At 34.5% G+C, this 16,740-nt stretch overlaps 1 protein-coding gene across 2 annotated transcripts in view; it reads left to right on the forward strand.

Moving 5' to 3' along the window:
- Positions 1 to 16,740, forward strand: part of PHIP (PHIP subunit of CUL4-Ring ligase complex) — a 127,458-nt gene that overhangs the window by 15,662 nt on the left and 95,056 nt on the right. For both annotated transcript variants that reach the window (XM_080805754.1, XM_080805755.1), the window contains exons 5-6: positions 285 to 435; positions 522 to 620. In XM_080805754.1, the coding sequence (XP_080661880.1) occupies positions 285 to 435; positions 522 to 620 (250 nt within the window). The remainder of the gene's footprint in view (positions 1 to 284; positions 436 to 521; positions 621 to 16,740) is intronic.

Raw genomic sequence — 16,740 nt, forward strand, 5'->3', positions numbered from 1 at the left:
TTCTTTGTTCAGTATTTGCATTGACTAGAATCTGCTCATTTATAACTTGGCTATATTTAGTTATATTAATTATTTAGCATTGTTTCTCAATGAATTAAAGGGTGGTTGGGATAACTATTTTATTTTGTGAGTCAAGTGGTTGCACAGAATAAACTTGAACTTTTACCTCAAGTAAAAGGAAATGTTGACTAGCCAGAACAAATTGCTCTGTTTTTTAAGGTATATTTTATTTGACATAAAGAACTATCTTATTTAGCAAGTATTTTATGTCTTTCACATAATAGGTGAAGTATTACAGACATTTAGCACCTGATCACTTGCTGCAAATATGTCATCGGCTAGGACCTCTTCTTGAACAAGAAATTCCACAAAGCGTTCCTGGAGTACAAACTTTATTGGGAGCTGGAAGACAGTCCTTGCTGCGCACAAATAAAAGTATGAAAAATTTCTAGTAGGATTTAGACATTATTTTTGTGTGTATGTCCTATTTTTGGATCCATAAAAATATGTGTGTTTAATAGGCTGCAAGCATGTTGTGTGGAAAGGATCTGCTCTGGCTGCATTGCATTGTGGAAGACCACCTGAGTCACCAATTAACTATGGTAGCCCACCCAGCATTGGTGAGTTCATTACCAAGTTGATTTCCTCTTAATAAGGAGCTTATGAAAATAAAAATGTTTTAGTTAAAGAGAATTTCATATTCTCTGCATTAGCATTCAAAGAGGAAAAAGCTATCAGATTTTTTTTTACTGTGCCAGTAATCTTAATAGTGAAGAAGTCATGTGTAATTATGGATTATACATACTGTACCAAATGTAGGCCAACTTGCTCTTTGATATATTACTTTTACAAAAAATTGTTTCCTAAAATTTATTTGATTGATTTTTGTGAACGACTATGTATCATATTACAGATTTGTTATGGTGGAAAATAAAAATAGTTTTTTTTTTTTTTTTTTTATAAAGCATAGTGCATTTTTTTGCCTTTAAAATTTCAAAGGAAAACTGATGTAGATAGGTCTTTCTCTTGAAATGCCTCCTAGATTCATTTCTTAATCTCTTCTACTACCAGGCTCTTGTCTTACCTGGATTATTGTACCATCTTCCGAACCAACCTTCTTGCTTTCATTGTCTTCTTTCCCTTTCAGGTCATATTTAGAACACTGTAATAGTAATCTTACTTAATTTTACCTTTGCTGTGGTTTTCTGCTCAAGTAAAAAGAGATTAAGATATTTTAATGGTGTCATACTTCCGCTCGCATGAGTCTAAACTTTTCATTTTCAGAGACTTTCATATTTTAGTCATAGCGTCTTCTCCCACCCCCACTCTTTTGCCTATCCAGGAGTGTTAATTCTCCTTCTTCCACCTATCCAAATCTATTTATTTATTTTTTGGATAGTTGTTATACTGATCATCAACATTATAGTTTTGCCTTTTGCTTAATATAATAGACCTTTTCTCACTGTTTTAAACTTTCTTTTTGTCCTATTATTTTACATATCCTAAAAATAGCATAGAAGTGGTTTTTTTAAAAATACAGTATGGCAATCTTTGTGTTTTATGTGGAGGAGTTTGTCCTATATATGTAATTATTGGTAGATGTGGGTTTAAATCTCCTAACTTGCTGCATGGAAGGTGATCTCTTGCTGGTTTTCTACAGTTTGTCTGTGATATGTCTTGGTGTCACTGGGCTTTTTTTTTTTTTAATTTATCTTGTTTGAGATCCATTGGATTTCTTGAATCTGTAATGTCTTTTCCTAGCATTGGAAAATTCTCAGCTATTATCTTTTAAAATACCATCTTTGCTCTATTCTCTCCCCTTTGGGACTCCAATTGAACAGATGGTAGACTTTCTTACTTAATCTTTATCACCTTCTCTTTTATGATTTCATCTTTTGGTCTCTGTGATGTATTCTGGTTTGTTTTCTCTGAGCTTTCCAAAGGTATCCTTTGTAATACTTGTGTGGCGGACAGACATGGATGTTTTGTTTTGTTTTGTTTTTTAGCATATGAGTGTCTTTGTTACATAATGATATCTATAGGTAATCTGTATATAAAGAACAACTATTAAAACAAGAAAGGGGGCGCCTGGATGGCTTAGTGGGTTAAGCCTCTGCCTTCGGCTGGTGTCGTGATCTCGGGGTCCTGGGATTGAGCCCCGCATCGGGCTCTCTGCTCAGCAGGGAGCCTGCCTCCCCCTCTCTCTCTGCCTGCCTCTCTGCCTACTTGTCATTTCTGTCTGTCAAATAAATAAATAAAATAAAATAAAATAAAAACACAAGAAAGGATTTGAGATACTAGAGTATATTTTATCTTTGCACTTAGAAGCTTAAACTAGGGGCAGAATAGTTTTCTTTAAAGAAGGGGAAGGTAAAACATTACAGGTGCTTAATCTACAGGGGGACGTCCATCCTCTCTTGAAAACTTGCATGTCTATATAGTAAGGGGAATGTGTTATATTATTCTTTCATCACATTGTCCAGTAGCTCTGTGGTAGCTAATAAAGTACAAGAATACTGACAGTAACTTCTCTTTTTGCTATGTAAGTAATTACTGTGTGCCAGGCATTTTCCATTTCGTTTCTCTTTTAAAAGCTTAAGTGGGGGCGCCTGGGTGGCTCAGTGGGTTAAGGCATCTGCCTTCGGCTCAGTTCATGATCCCAGGGTCCTGGGATCGAGTCCCGCATCGGGCTCTCTGCTCAGCGGGGAGCCTGCTTCCCCCCTCTCTCTGCCTGCTTCTCTGCCTACTTGTGAACTGTCTGTCAAATAAATAAATAAAATCTTAAAAAAAAAAAAAAAGCTTAAGTGGTCTATAAGCTATTCTTATTTTATAGAGAAGGAAATTGAGGCATCAAAAGGTTTGGCATCTTGATCAGGGTTACATGTCGAGTGCGTCATTAGACCAGACTGACTCCATTTTGCTATGCCTTATTTTCAATAAACTAAACTTTCAAATAGTAGCATTTGGTTACTCAAAATTGGTATTAAATCATAATGGTCAGGTCAGTTAGTATTGCTGACATGGATATGGGGAATATGGCAAAAATATCTTGGGTTTCATCTCACGCCAGAGAAATAACAACTGGTATATTTAGGTAACAGAATTAATTACCAAGTACGTCATTTTTGTACCTTTTTGAAAGACTTAATTTCACTTTTAGGGTTTAAAATAAATGTTTTTTTCTTCCATTCATATTTTCAGGAAATATTTGTTCTATATATTTAAAAAAATAGCTCTATTAGAAGGCCAATTTTACCTGCTTTTCTGTTTTTGCATATAATTTTAAGTCACTAAAGCAAAGCTGGACTAATCAAAACAATTCTACTTATTATAGTCATAGTTTAGTGTCGTGTCTTGTCAGTTCCCCTTGGTGACAGTCTTGAATGTTTTGTCATTGCTGCAAATTTGGGAATAGGTTGGTAATGGAAAGAAAAGTTCATCATGCTTTTTGCCTGCATGATGATACATTGTATCATTTTGAGCTACCACAGAATATGGGTTAGAAGTTTTTTTTTGTTTTTTTTTTTTTTTTGTTCCTCTGCTATTTTCTCTCTGGCTACCTTTAAAGATGTTCCTTGCTCTTTCCTTGGTCTATGGTAGTACTACCATGTATCAATGGATGTAAGAAGAAAAAACCTTAACATTTTAGCTTTTCATAAACTACTGATTTAGATGTTTATACTATAGATTCAGATATTAAATTTTGACGCAGTTGAGATACAGGTTTTTTAAAATAAACTTTTAATTTTGGAATAAATTATATACTAAAAGTTGCACAATTCACCGTTCCTTTATACCTTTTATGCAGTTTTTCCTAATGTTATAATCTTAGGTTATCTGGTACATTTCTCAAAACTATAGAACCCACACTGGCACATTATTATTATCTAAACACCAGACCTTTTTTATATCTCACCAGATTTTCCCACTAATTACGTTTTCTTGTTCAGGATAGGATCCGGGTTTCCATACTGCATTTAGGATGTGTTTATTTTTTAAGTTGAACTTCCTGTTTTAAACTCAGAGGCTCATTTAAGATGAGTGGGGTTATAAATTGGATTTTCCTTTCTTAGATTTTTTTCAGACTATATGCAAACTGCTGTACTTCTCAATTTGAATATCTCACATTTGTCTGAAACTTTAAAATGTGTAAAATAGAATTTCTGACCCTCTGAAACTTGTTATTCCAACCCTGCAAGTTAGACTTCTTGATTCCTATCTTACATTGATTTAGTAAATAAGACACATGTATTCTGTTCTCATCTCTTGACTCTGTTTTTCATTACCACTGCAACAGCCATATTTTAGGCCTTGGTACTTCTTGCCTAGAGCTCTAACATCATTCATTCACTTACTAAGGAAATAGGGAATCTGTATTATATCTGGCACTGGGTAAGGTTCTGGAGTTGCAGGATAAACAAAAACATGACCTCTGGGTCCTAGAATTGTAGACTACCTAATTCCTTGCCTCTAGTCTTATTCCTGTACCCTCAGGATTTCGTATCTTGGCACTATTTATGTTTTGGCCCAGATAATTTTTTGTTGTAGGCTACTGTCCTGTGCTTGTGGGGTGTTTCATCAGCATCCCTGTACCCAGTAAATGCTAGTAGCACTCCTCACCTCCTGCTCCCTTCAATTGTGACCACCAAAAAATGTCTCCAGACGTTCCCAAATGTCCCTGGGGCAAAATTGCCTCCAGTTGAAAACTCTGAAAGTTCTAAAATGCGTATGGGATCATGTCATGCCTCCTTTCTCTCACTGACTTTGAATAGTCTTACCTGTGTAATATGGGTCACAAAATTGACCTTTTCCCATCTTTCCCACCTTTTCCTCACCTGTACCTGTGCTCTAATTTTATATAGCTCTTTGGCAGTTTTTAACAGTCCCCTAAACTCTTTTATCCCTTTGTCTCTGTACTTAATCTGTTTCTTTCTGCAATGTCTCTTTTTCGTCTGTTCTGTGAATATCTATTCATTCTTTAAAATTTCAGTGTCCATTTATACTTCTGTCTCCCATAGCTTTTGTCACATAGTGGTGTCTATTTACTTCCTTCTCCTTTTCTACTGTTTTCTTTTCCTTATCACCGTTAAGGCCTGGAATATAGAGATTATGTTTCATTACTCTCTGTAGACCCAACTCTGCAGTATTAGTAAATATTAAATGAAGAGGCAGTTGATAATTGATGAACTAGAGTGGGACAAGAAAAGTTCAGAAATGGGTAGTGAGTAAAAAATGTAAGAGGTGATTGGAAGGAGAGAGATACTTTTGAATTAAGGCAAAACCAGAAATTGTGTGTGTGTGTGTGTGTGTGTGTGTGTTTTTAAGGATTTTATTAATTTATTTGAGAGAGAGCAGACTCTGCTGAGGGGCTCAATCCCAAGACCCCGAGATCATTACCTGAGCTGAAGGTAGACATTGAACTGACTACCCAGGCATCCTCCCCTTCCCCGAAAACTGGTTTTTAAGAAGTTAAGGTTTATTAATGAATTCGGTTTTCAGTTCATTACACTCAGCATGCTAAAACTCATACCTGTATAATTTAAGAACCAAGCTTTGAGTTTATCTTAGTGCATTCTTACCCTGTTTTATTTTGTTGTCTGCTTATAAATCCTGACTATTTTATATTTCCTAGTCCTTGATGTAAATTGTGAAAATTAAACTGGAATTCATTCACAGGACAAGAGAATAAAAATGGTCAGATGCTTTCTAGTCCTCTGGAGCCTCTTTTAATGGGGGGGAAAAAGAAAGATCCCACCAGTCTGTTATCACTAGCTTCTAACTGATTTTCTATGGAAGAAATACATGAATGTGTATTAGGCACATTTACTTTCAAGAAAAAATAATAACCTCAGGTATTGTCCTTTTTCCAACCTCCTTACCCACATTTTGCCTATTTTCAGATACAATTTACTCTCTATTTGCCTACAATAAACAACTGTAGTTTAATAGTAAATGACATGGGTGAAGAGACTTAGGTACATTAAAGCTGTTTTTAGGGGCATCTGGGTGGTTCAGTGGGTGAAGCATCTGCCTTCGGCTCAGGTCATGAACCCAGGGTCATGGGATCCAGCCCCATGTGGGTTCTCTGCTCAGCAGAGCTTGCTTCTCCCTTTCCCTGCCACTCCCCCTGCTTGTGTTCTCTCTCTCTCTCTCCAAATGAATAAGTAAAATCTTTTTTTTAAAAACTGTGTTTTTAAAGTTAAATTTGGATGTTCGTTTAATGCATGTTTATCTTGTGGAAAAGATTATATAATATATTAAATTAAAACAATCTTTTGCTAATTGCCTATTTGCATTTTTCTTATATTTACCGTATTAGCAAAGTAAGCTTTATATCTCTAGGTTTTCCATATCTCATCTTGTTTGTTGTTTTGCCATTGTAGTTCATATCTTTGTTTTACTTGTTGTTTCTGTCATTTTACTTGTTTCTGTGGCAAGGTTGCAGTGTTGATGGGTGGGGATAAGGAGTACTAGAGAACCTGATTCTTAAAAATGTATGTTAAGGAAACAGCTTTGCCTTGAAAAATAGCCTTACTACACAAGCACCCAGTTAACACTAAGAAGCTTATACATGAAAAGAAGTCTTAGATCTCATCTACATTTATACTTTTCTCTGAGAAATCTACTTTGAACAAAGGCAGCAAAGATTCATTTAAAATTAGAATATAAATCTTAAGTCTGCTTTAGTCTAGCTGCATGGCCTTAGGCAAATTATTCAATTTTTTAGCCTCTCAGCTTCCTCATTTGTAAAATCGGGATAATACCTTCCATATTTGGTAATTGGAAACTTAAATAAGATAGTAAAGTGAGGCACAGAAGTAGACTACAATAAATGTTACTTTCTGCCCTTTTTATAATTCTGATTTAATGAATTATTTTGCTAATAAATCTTGAGTACTTTTTTGAAGAGAAGGTTCTTAACGCTTTTTATTTTCACTGCTATGTTTTGCTACATTCCAGTATGTGATTTATTCTATACTTGATAATTTCTTAACATATTTGGCACTTGGCTGAGATCTGGAAGTTACAGGGTTATTTTTTTCCTCATATGACTATATTTCTTGCATAAATATCAGAAATATTGTACATTATTATAAATCTATAAGGTTTAACATATAATTTAACATTTGACACATAATTCAGTAAATTATAAGGTTGTAATAATCTGTGCTTTCTTTTCTGTTCATTTATTCTTTGCCTGATATTCTGTTGTCTTGTGCCTTTTTTGCTCTCAGTCCATACTTTATCTTCAGTTAGGCAACTACTCGTCACTTATTTAAATTCATTCATTTTGACCTGTTATTTTCTCAGTAACCATTTTTTTTCTTTTAGAACTCGTCTTCTTCTAACATTTACTTCTGTTTTTCTAGTCTTAATAGTTTTATAATCTCTGTTGTCTAATGATTTCTGACTTAGCTGTGTTTGGAGGTTTTTATTTTTTGGTCTTGGCTTCTATATTTTAATCTGTCCCCTGAATGATCTTTATTTACCTTTATTTTTTTCTATGATACTCTTAGGGCGTGGATTATATTTATTCATTTATTAACATATAATATATTATTTGTTTCAGGGGTACAGTCTGTGATTCATCAGTCTTACACAATACATAGCGCTCACCACAATACCCTTCCCAGTGCCCATCACCCAGCCACACCATCCCTCCCACCTCCTTCCCCTCCAGCAACTCTCAGTTTGTTTCCTGAGATTAAGAGTCTCTTATGATTTGTCTCCCTCTCTGGTTTTGTCTTGTTTCATTTTTTTCTTCTCTTCCCCTATGATCCTCTGCCTTGTTCTTAAATTCCACATATCAGTGAGATCATATGATCATATGATAATGTCTTTCTCTGACTGACTTATTTCACTTAGCATAATACCCTTTAGTTCCATCCACATTGTTGCAAATGGCAAGATTTCATTTTTTTTTTGATGCTGCGTAATATTTCATTATTTATATATACACATATACCACAAATTCCTTATCCATTTATCTATCAGTGGATTATGTTTCATTGCTCTTTATGGACCCAATTCCTCAGTATTAGTAAATATTAAACAAAGAGCTGGTAGGTAATTGATGTAATTAATGAATAGGGTGGGACAAGAAAAATATTTGGCAGAGGCTGTTTCTTTAATTCTCTTCTGCTTACTCCTCTCCTTCCCCCTTCCCTACTTCCTTTTTTTGTCTTCTAAGAACAGGTAGCTATGAGAGACTCCTAAGATGTATCGTGTTTTTGTTTTAAGGGAAATAAAGCTAATGTTCATTATGCCAAAGTACCAAATATATAAAATAGACATTATTATTTATACTTTTTCTTTTGCTTAAATTTCTTTTCAAACTTATGATTGACCAAAAAAGGGGAAACACTTTGAAGAATGACGGTTTACTTAGGTGAGTTCAAATTGTTGCCTTTGTAGCTGTGTTTTCTTTTCTTTTTTGTAAATAATGAGAGGAGATTCTTTTTAAGGTCATAGTTGTGATGAGAGGTATCATCTGTGCGCCCTGCCTTCCTGTTGTATGTCTGGCAAACAGTTGGAATAGTAATTAGGAAGCACTAGTCAGTCATTACCCCTTTTAGTTTGTGTCCCCTATTTTTCCAGATTGCTTACTGGGTTTAATGTTGAATTTCATATCTATATAGGTGAAGCAAATTATCTTATTTTTTTCATAAAGTCTCTGACTTTTTATTTTGAATTTCTTCAGGGAACCTTTGAAGTTAACGATTGAACATCTTCTAGCCATCTTGAAACTGGGAAGTCCATGATCAGGCTGAGTAGATATTTATATAAATAGAGGAGCAATTTGTTCCACTCCTTAAGGAAGACCCAGGGAGAAGAATGATCTCCCACAAAAGTCTTTAAAAAAGTAAAAGAAAACCTGTGTTCAGTAATACTTACTTTTATAAGATGAAGGTTTGATTCTTTAAGGAGTCAGTATAAATGTTAGTATATATATAATACCTTTGAGTTTACAAATACATTTTGTCTTGTTTGCTTTTCATAGCAACACTGCAAGATACCCCTATGTTATTGAAGAAACTGAACCTTAAGAAGTAGTGTCCAACTCAGTTATCCCTGGTATTTTTTTCTGACCTTATGCATTTAACTTTATGTCACATTTATTTAGCACCTTTTTGCTTTCTCTGTGAAATTCTTTATGCATTAGTCTTGTACCACCTGTGTCCATTTATTGATTTAGGTATAGGAGCCTTGGAAGTATGCTTCAGAGTGAGAACTTTAGAAAGAATAAAACGTGGTATGTTCTTTAAAGTTTATCTCTTACCAGATAAATAATTTGAGAGAAAATCATTCAGTTCCTTGAAAAAGGCTTAAGAATCTTGTTAGCAGACTGATTTAATTTTTTTTCTAAAATGAAATTTTTTTTGAACCCTTTGTTTCTTTGCAAAATAGGCTTTTGCTTTTAGTCAGATTCTTCTGATCTGTTCTTATTGTGGTAAAGAGATAAAACTGCAGTTGTTTATCCCAAAGCAAATCTTATATTCCCCTTACTTTCTCCTTGAAAACCTTCAACTTAACTGTTTTGGGGAAATAGTCCAGAAAGCCTGACCGTAGCTTAGAAAGCACTCTGCAGTCTGCCCCCTACTTTCCCATCTCTTTTCTCCATGCTTGCCCCCTGTGCTCTGTGTGCTTACCTGGCTTCCTTATGTAGCTTGAGTACTGTATTTTTTCCAGTCTCGGAGCTTTGCACATGCTCTTGCCTCAACCTAGAATATGCTCCCTTCCCACCAACATTCTTTGGCTGTTCCATTTTTCAGGTCTTAGTTTAAGTGTGCGTTTCTCAGAAAAGCCTGACTCGCTGATATCCAATCCCTCCTTCCCCTGCCATATATTTAAGACCCTCTACTGTATATTTCAAGATTTTTCTGAACCCTTTTTTTGCTGATACTTATTCTTGTAAGTCCTTGTTTCATATCTGTCTTCCTTGCTAGACTGCAGTCTCCATGGGGGTAAGTACTGTGTCTTTTCTTTGTTACATCCTTTAGTTCATACTTGGCCCATGTAGGTGCTGTATAAATGCTTCTTAATTTAAAATGGAATGATTAAAATGTTTGGTATAAAACTACATAACTTTTAAAGAATGAGTTTTTATTAAAATTACTATAAAACATTTTAAAAATATTTAAAACTGATAATATTATGGCATTATATTATTTTCTGATTAAAGTAGTATCAGACAAGTTTCCAAGAGAGAAAAGAGGAGGAAGAGTAATACAAATCAAGTAATTTTACAATTCTAGTAAGTTAGAGTCCTAGTAGTTATAATGTGTGTGTATTGGGGTTTGTTATGTTTGTGCTTGTTACATACTTGGTTCTTGAGATTTTTTGCTTTACTCTTAGAATCATCTCTTTACTTTCTGTATTTTATTTCAGTATTTGAGTTCTCCTTATTTATCTTTGTAGTATCTGCTAAATTTTAAAAACATGATGTCTTCATACAGGAGGTACAACTGAACACCGAATTGACTATGTAGAGATTTGGAGGGTAGCTACTGTGCATTCTAATTATTTTAGTTACAGGCTCTAATGGGTACTCTGTTACCCAGGTGATTATTTCCCTTTTCTCTTCTCTCTTTCCTTCCTCTTTTTTGGGGACAAAACCTGTTCACAGGATTGTCCTAACGTTGCAGCCCCTTGCTACTTTAACTAAAGTTGGGAATTTTGTTCATTATAGTAATAGTGATTTGTTTGTCTTGTTCTTATGTTGGTTGGTTGCTAGTTATTGTTGCAAGATGACATAAAGACCAGATGATGGTGTAAACATAAACCAGTTTGTGTTGAATTATTTCCCCATATTATCTCTGGCCCTTAAATTATGAATATTTGGTTGTTAATTCCTACTCATGTCTATGTTAGTAACCTCAGGAAAATTATTGCAGTAAGCTTTTCAATTGTGAAATGTTAAAAATTCCGTCTTATCTCAATCTCAAAAAACAGACTGAGGGTTGCTAGGGGGAGGGGGGACGGGAGGGAGTGGTGGGGATATGGACATTGGGGAGGGTACGTGCTATGATGAGTGCTGTGAAATGTGTAAACCTGGCGATTCACAGACCTGTACCCCTGGGGATAAAAATACATTATATGTTTATTAAAATAAATTAATTTAAAAAATTCCTTCTTATGCAATTCTTTGCCAAATAAAATTGAACCTACATAATCTTTGATGTATTTCTTTTGTACTTTAAAAATTTAATGGGATAGATTTTAGAAGCAAAACTTATAAACAAAATTGATGGCACTTTGTGTTATTTTATGGCTTTTGAACCAAACCAGATGTGAATTCTTTGTAGTTTATCATTCAATCCATTGTCAAATTGGCAATGGTTATTGTGTTTTATAGTATACAATTCTGATACTTCAATATACTTAGTGTTGAGGGTTTCTTTTTTTATGATTAAATAAATTTAAATTTTTTGCATCTTTATCCCTGGGCCTGTTTTTCTCATTCTTTGAATTTAAGTTAATCTCTTTAGACCATTTATACTTTTCATATTGCTCTTTTGAGTTCCTTCAGGTAGACTGATAGACTTCATTTAATTAAAAAATTAAGCAGAATGAACAAATGCTTAATAGAGAAAACTTAGAAAACAGAGAGTAGCTCAAAAATCAGTCTCTCTGGTTATCTGCTATTAATACTTCAGCATATTTCATTTCAGTCTTTTTTTCTAATACCTGTCTACCTAGTAAGAGTGTGCCCTTTGGGATCAGACTGCCTGAATTGAACCCTTGGGCCTCATTTCTGGGAAAGTTACATGTTGTCTTTCAGTTTCCTTACTGGTAAGGAATATCCCCTTATTGGGGATAATAGTAGTACCTACTTTAAAAGATGGGTGAAACTAAATGAGAATATATCTAAAGTCCCTGGCATTTACTGAAGCACTCATTAATATTAGCCATTATTTTCCAAACCTGCTACATATCATAATAGTGTTCGATAGTCATTTTTCTCACCAAATCAGGTATTGTGTTGTATTTATGTTGTTGTTTGAAGCAGATAAGACTTTTTCTGTCATTAGATTCTTGAAGTCCTTCTAGTAAGTCCCTCTCTAGCTATAAGCCCTGATGTCTTTTTCCTCTTCACAGCTATTTTCTCAAGGTATTTGATTCCTGGCTTTAGCATAACTTCTCTTTTAGAGATTTATATGGCTGTTTTTCGTGACCCCATAGTCATATTTCCTTTTCATTAGAACATTTTTGTGGTTCTTTAAAATGAAGAAAATTTTATGTAATTTTACACCTAATCACTTATCTTACACTGCACAATACATTTATCTGATGGAAAATTTGAAATCACCAACACCACATGTAGGCAATTTTTTGGACTTGTAATGAACTTGGAAGGTCATTTCTATAGAAATTGCCCTCTGAGTGCCTGGTTGTGAATCTAGCATTATTTTGTTGGGAATACTAATTATTGTCTAGCAATAAAGCAGTTTCGAATTTGTTTTCATGTGGTCTTGCTTACATGTTTATTACCAGTTTTGTAGTTCACTCAAGTTTAGTTTTACAGATTTCCAAACTTTTGTTTTATAGTTATGAGTTACTAATTTTACATTTAGAAAGCCTTTATTAACACAGATCATGGAGATTAGAATGAAATCTAGGTACTGATTATCCAGAATTCACTCTTTTCTACTTTAATTTAGGAACTGTTTTTGTGGTTATTAATTATGAATTATAACTACTTTTGCATTTTATTTACAGAAACTCTGGGAGTTATTTCATTTATGAGTGAATGAAATTAACCTTACATTTCCAACAAATTTATTTTTTTAACTTCTCAGTGATCCTCAAATTAGATAATAATCAGGACTGAGATATTTAAAATGGATGCATAATGATGAAGAATAGCCAGATAAATATTAAGACATCATTAGTTATAAAATCAAAATTTTGCTACTGGCATATAAATAGACACGAGGTCAGTGATCTAGCACAGAAATTGTAAGATAAGATAATCACAATTTAATGGGGTAGAAAAGATGAGTAAATGAAAAGTCTGGAACAAATGGTTACTTGGAGGAGAAAAAAAATATCTTTAGAGGTTCACCCCAATATATACTAAAAGTCCAGATAAATTAAGGAGGTAAGTGAGAACTTTAAACCGCAGGGAAGTAAAAGGAAATGTAAATGGATATTTATTATACCGTTGACTGGTTAGGACTCTTCATATTAAATCAGTAGAAGAAATTATTTTAAGAAGGAAAAAGTATTGAAAGAATTGACTAAAATTTGTGAAATTGTGAGATGTCAAAGAACAGCATTAATATGAAAGTCAAGTGTATTGTGGAAAATATTTCTAGAAATATAACTAGGGGCACCTGGGTGGCTTGGGAAGAGTCCTACATCCAGCTCCCTGCTCAACTGGGAGTCTGCCTCTCCCTCTGCGTCCCCCCTTCTTGGCTCGTGCTCTTTGTGCGGTCTTTCTCTCTGTCTCTCTCTCTTTCTAATAAATAAATAAAATCTTAAAAAGAGAAACATAACAGAGAAATTAAAGTTGAGAGAGAGAGAAACTTACTTAAAGTCCCCCTAGTATCAGGTTTGAACATAAGTCTGTCAAGCTTAGAGGTTAACTCTTACTTCATTAAGGAATACAGCAGAGCTGTTAAAATGCTGTTTATGAGGGAAATCTTTGTAAACATTTTAAAAGTGACTGATAGAATTAATGGATTTTTCTTCTTTGTTATTTTCTACACTGAGTACACATTAGTGTTATGATTAGAAAAAAGAATTCTTGAAAAATAAGTATAAACTGGGGAAGAGTGACTTGGGGGGTATTTGACTTATTATCCTTAAACCTAGAGAAGTAATGGATATGAATCTACTGGTTAGATAAGTATGTAGTTCTATCTAACATTAAGAAATTGTGGGCCTTTTGTTAATCTCTAATAGTTATATAGATTTGTGTACATACACTTTGTTTCAAAGACTGTTGAATGATTTGCTATTGATGACAGTGTTCTTCATTTTGTTCCTTTTCTCGCTTCAAATTTTACTTATTTAGTTAGTTTCACTTTTTTTTTTTTTTTAAGATTTTATTTATTTGACGGGGCGCCTGGGTGGCTCAGTGGGTTAAGCCTCTGCCTTCGGCTCGGGTCATGATCCCAGGGTCCTGGGATCAAGCCCCGCATCGGGCTCTCTGCTCTGCGGGGAGCCCGCTTCCTCCTCTCTCTCTCTCTGCTTGCCTCTGCCTACTTGTGATCTCTGCTTGTCAAATAAATAAATGAAATCTTGAAAAAAAAAAGATTTTATTTATTTGAGAGAGCACACAAACAGGGGAGGAGCACAGGGAGAGGGACAAGCACACTCCATGCTGAGCACCCCCTTGCTCCTCAACCTGGAGATCATGACCTGAGCCAAAATCAAAAGTCAGTCGTTTAACCGACTGAGGCACCCAGGCACCCCTCTTCATATTTTAAAGAGACTGATATTTCAAATGGGTAATAGTGATTTCTGGAACGTTTATTTTAAAGATTTTATTTATTTATTTGACAGACATATCACAAGCAGGCAGAGAGACAGGCAGAGAGAGAGGAGGAAGCAGGCTCCCCGCAGAGCAGAGAGCCCGATGCGGGGCTCGATCCCAGGACGCTGGGATCATGACCTGAGCTGAAGGCAGCGGCTTTAACCCACTGAGCCACCCAGGCGCCCCATGGAACGTTTATTTTATTTACAGTTCTATTTTACTAGGAAATTGAGTAAAATATGTTTACTTTTCTCTTTCCTTCCAGATTAAATCTATTTAGCAGAGCAGTTGAAATGAAGAACTATTTAGGGAGATTCTGGGTATATAATCTGTTCAGTAAATCCTCCATTTTAGTTTTATTCCTTAAACCTAATTGTTTTATTATATGTGTAATTTATTAAATTCACCAAATGCATACTGATCATCTACTGAGTGCCAGCCATCATTGTCAGCTTTTAGGCAATATTAAGGACAAAAAAGACAAAATCTGGTACATACAGAGTTTATTATATAAATTGTAGGGGTGGGGAATGGGCAGGAAATAAACAGTGAACATATGAGCAAATAAATATATGCAATCTGTTGGTAAGTGATGGAGAAAGAACAAATACAGAGCTGAATGAAGAGGGACCAGGAGTTCTAGGTGGTGGTAGGGAATGAGTTGCAGTTTTCAATGAACTGATCAGGTTAGGCTTCATTGAGAAGTGACAGAAATCTGAGAAAAAAGTTGGAGAGGTCAAGTAATTAGCTATATGTGGGGAGAGTATTCTACCCGAAGAGAATAGTCAGTACAGAGACCCCACATGAGGAATGTTCCTTCTGTGTTGGGAGAATGGGGGCGGGGGATTAGAGTGGCTGGAGCAGATTAAATAAAGGGTCTCAAGTAGTAAGTGAAATCAGAGAGATGATGAGAGACAAGATTATGCATGGCCTTAGTAGGCTTGATGTGTAAAGGATTTGGTATTTATTTTGAATAAAAGGAAGATCATTGTAGTTTTGAGCACAGGAGTGATGTTGTAAGGTAACCAGTTAGGTTGCTTCTGAAGTTCACTACAGTCTTACTAGCAGAGGACATTTTAACTGGCCTTAAGAGAGTAGGAAAGAATGTGCCAAATGAAGGAAGATAGAAATTTGCTTTGGCAGCCTTAATTTAAGAATATTTCTCATCGCCATACTTAGGAAAATAAATGTCCTTTCAAACCAAGTCCTATATGCTACTTGATTTAAGGTTAAAACTATAATAATGTATAAGGAACTTATTCCTTTGTGACCCCTTAGATCTGTTTAACCACGCTCATTTTAAAAATTGATGTTCTAGTTTAATAAAATTTAAGGAGTTTCTATAATCCAAGAGACATTTCCTTTTTACTCAAAAATCCAATTAGTCTATTAACAGTTTCTTTAGAAAGTGAATAATTGCCATTTGCCTTCCTGACATATAACTATAGATTAAATTGAACCATCTTGTGTATCTTATTAACTAAGATTTTTTATTTAAAAGGTTCTGCACTCAGTTGTGGGAAAAATGAATAAGACAGAATTTCTTTCCTTAGGGTATTTATGATCTGGTAAGGGAGATAGACATTATGCAAATGGTATAGTGAAAGAAAATATTAATTCATTGGATCAGAGTCCTAGAACATCCTTCTCTCTACCTTTGTAAAAATTCTCTACCGATTTGATCTGGTTGGGCCTACAAATTCAGCTTCCTCAGGTTAACTTCAACTTTTGAACCATACTTTTATTTTCTTCTCTAACTCCCTCTATCAAGTTTGTCCAGCAAGTTATTACTGGTGAATTATACATTCTATTCTCTCTTGGTTATCTTTTAGTTATTGTTACACAGGTTTGTAATTTGTATGAAATCAAGGACTTGGCTGGGATAGAGTCATAGAATAGATATTCAGTAGTTAATTGGTAGCCAAGCATAACAAAAAGTAGTACAGAATTATAGTATTAACTATAAATATATTTCAAATAATGTCTCTGGAAAGTTTGATTTGTAAAGCTGACTTTGTAAAGTAGCTTTTTGAAAGGGATATTCTTTCTTTTTCAGTTGACTCCTGAAATAAAATTTAAGATTTAAACCCATTTTAGAAAGATTCAGGAAAAAACTGTTTAAGAGAGCAGCAGCATTTCTCTTTCTCTTTACTTAAGTGTTTTTTTGCTTAGGAAATACTCGGTCAACTCCGATTTTTAAATGGTCTTTATAACGAATTTATTTTTAAAAATTTTGACATATATGCATATATTTGATC

This window comes from Martes martes (assembly GCF_963455335.1).
Source record: "Martes martes genome assembly, chromosome: 6".
Classification (NCBI taxonomy): Eukaryota; Metazoa; Chordata; class Mammalia; order Carnivora; family Mustelidae; genus Martes; species Martes martes.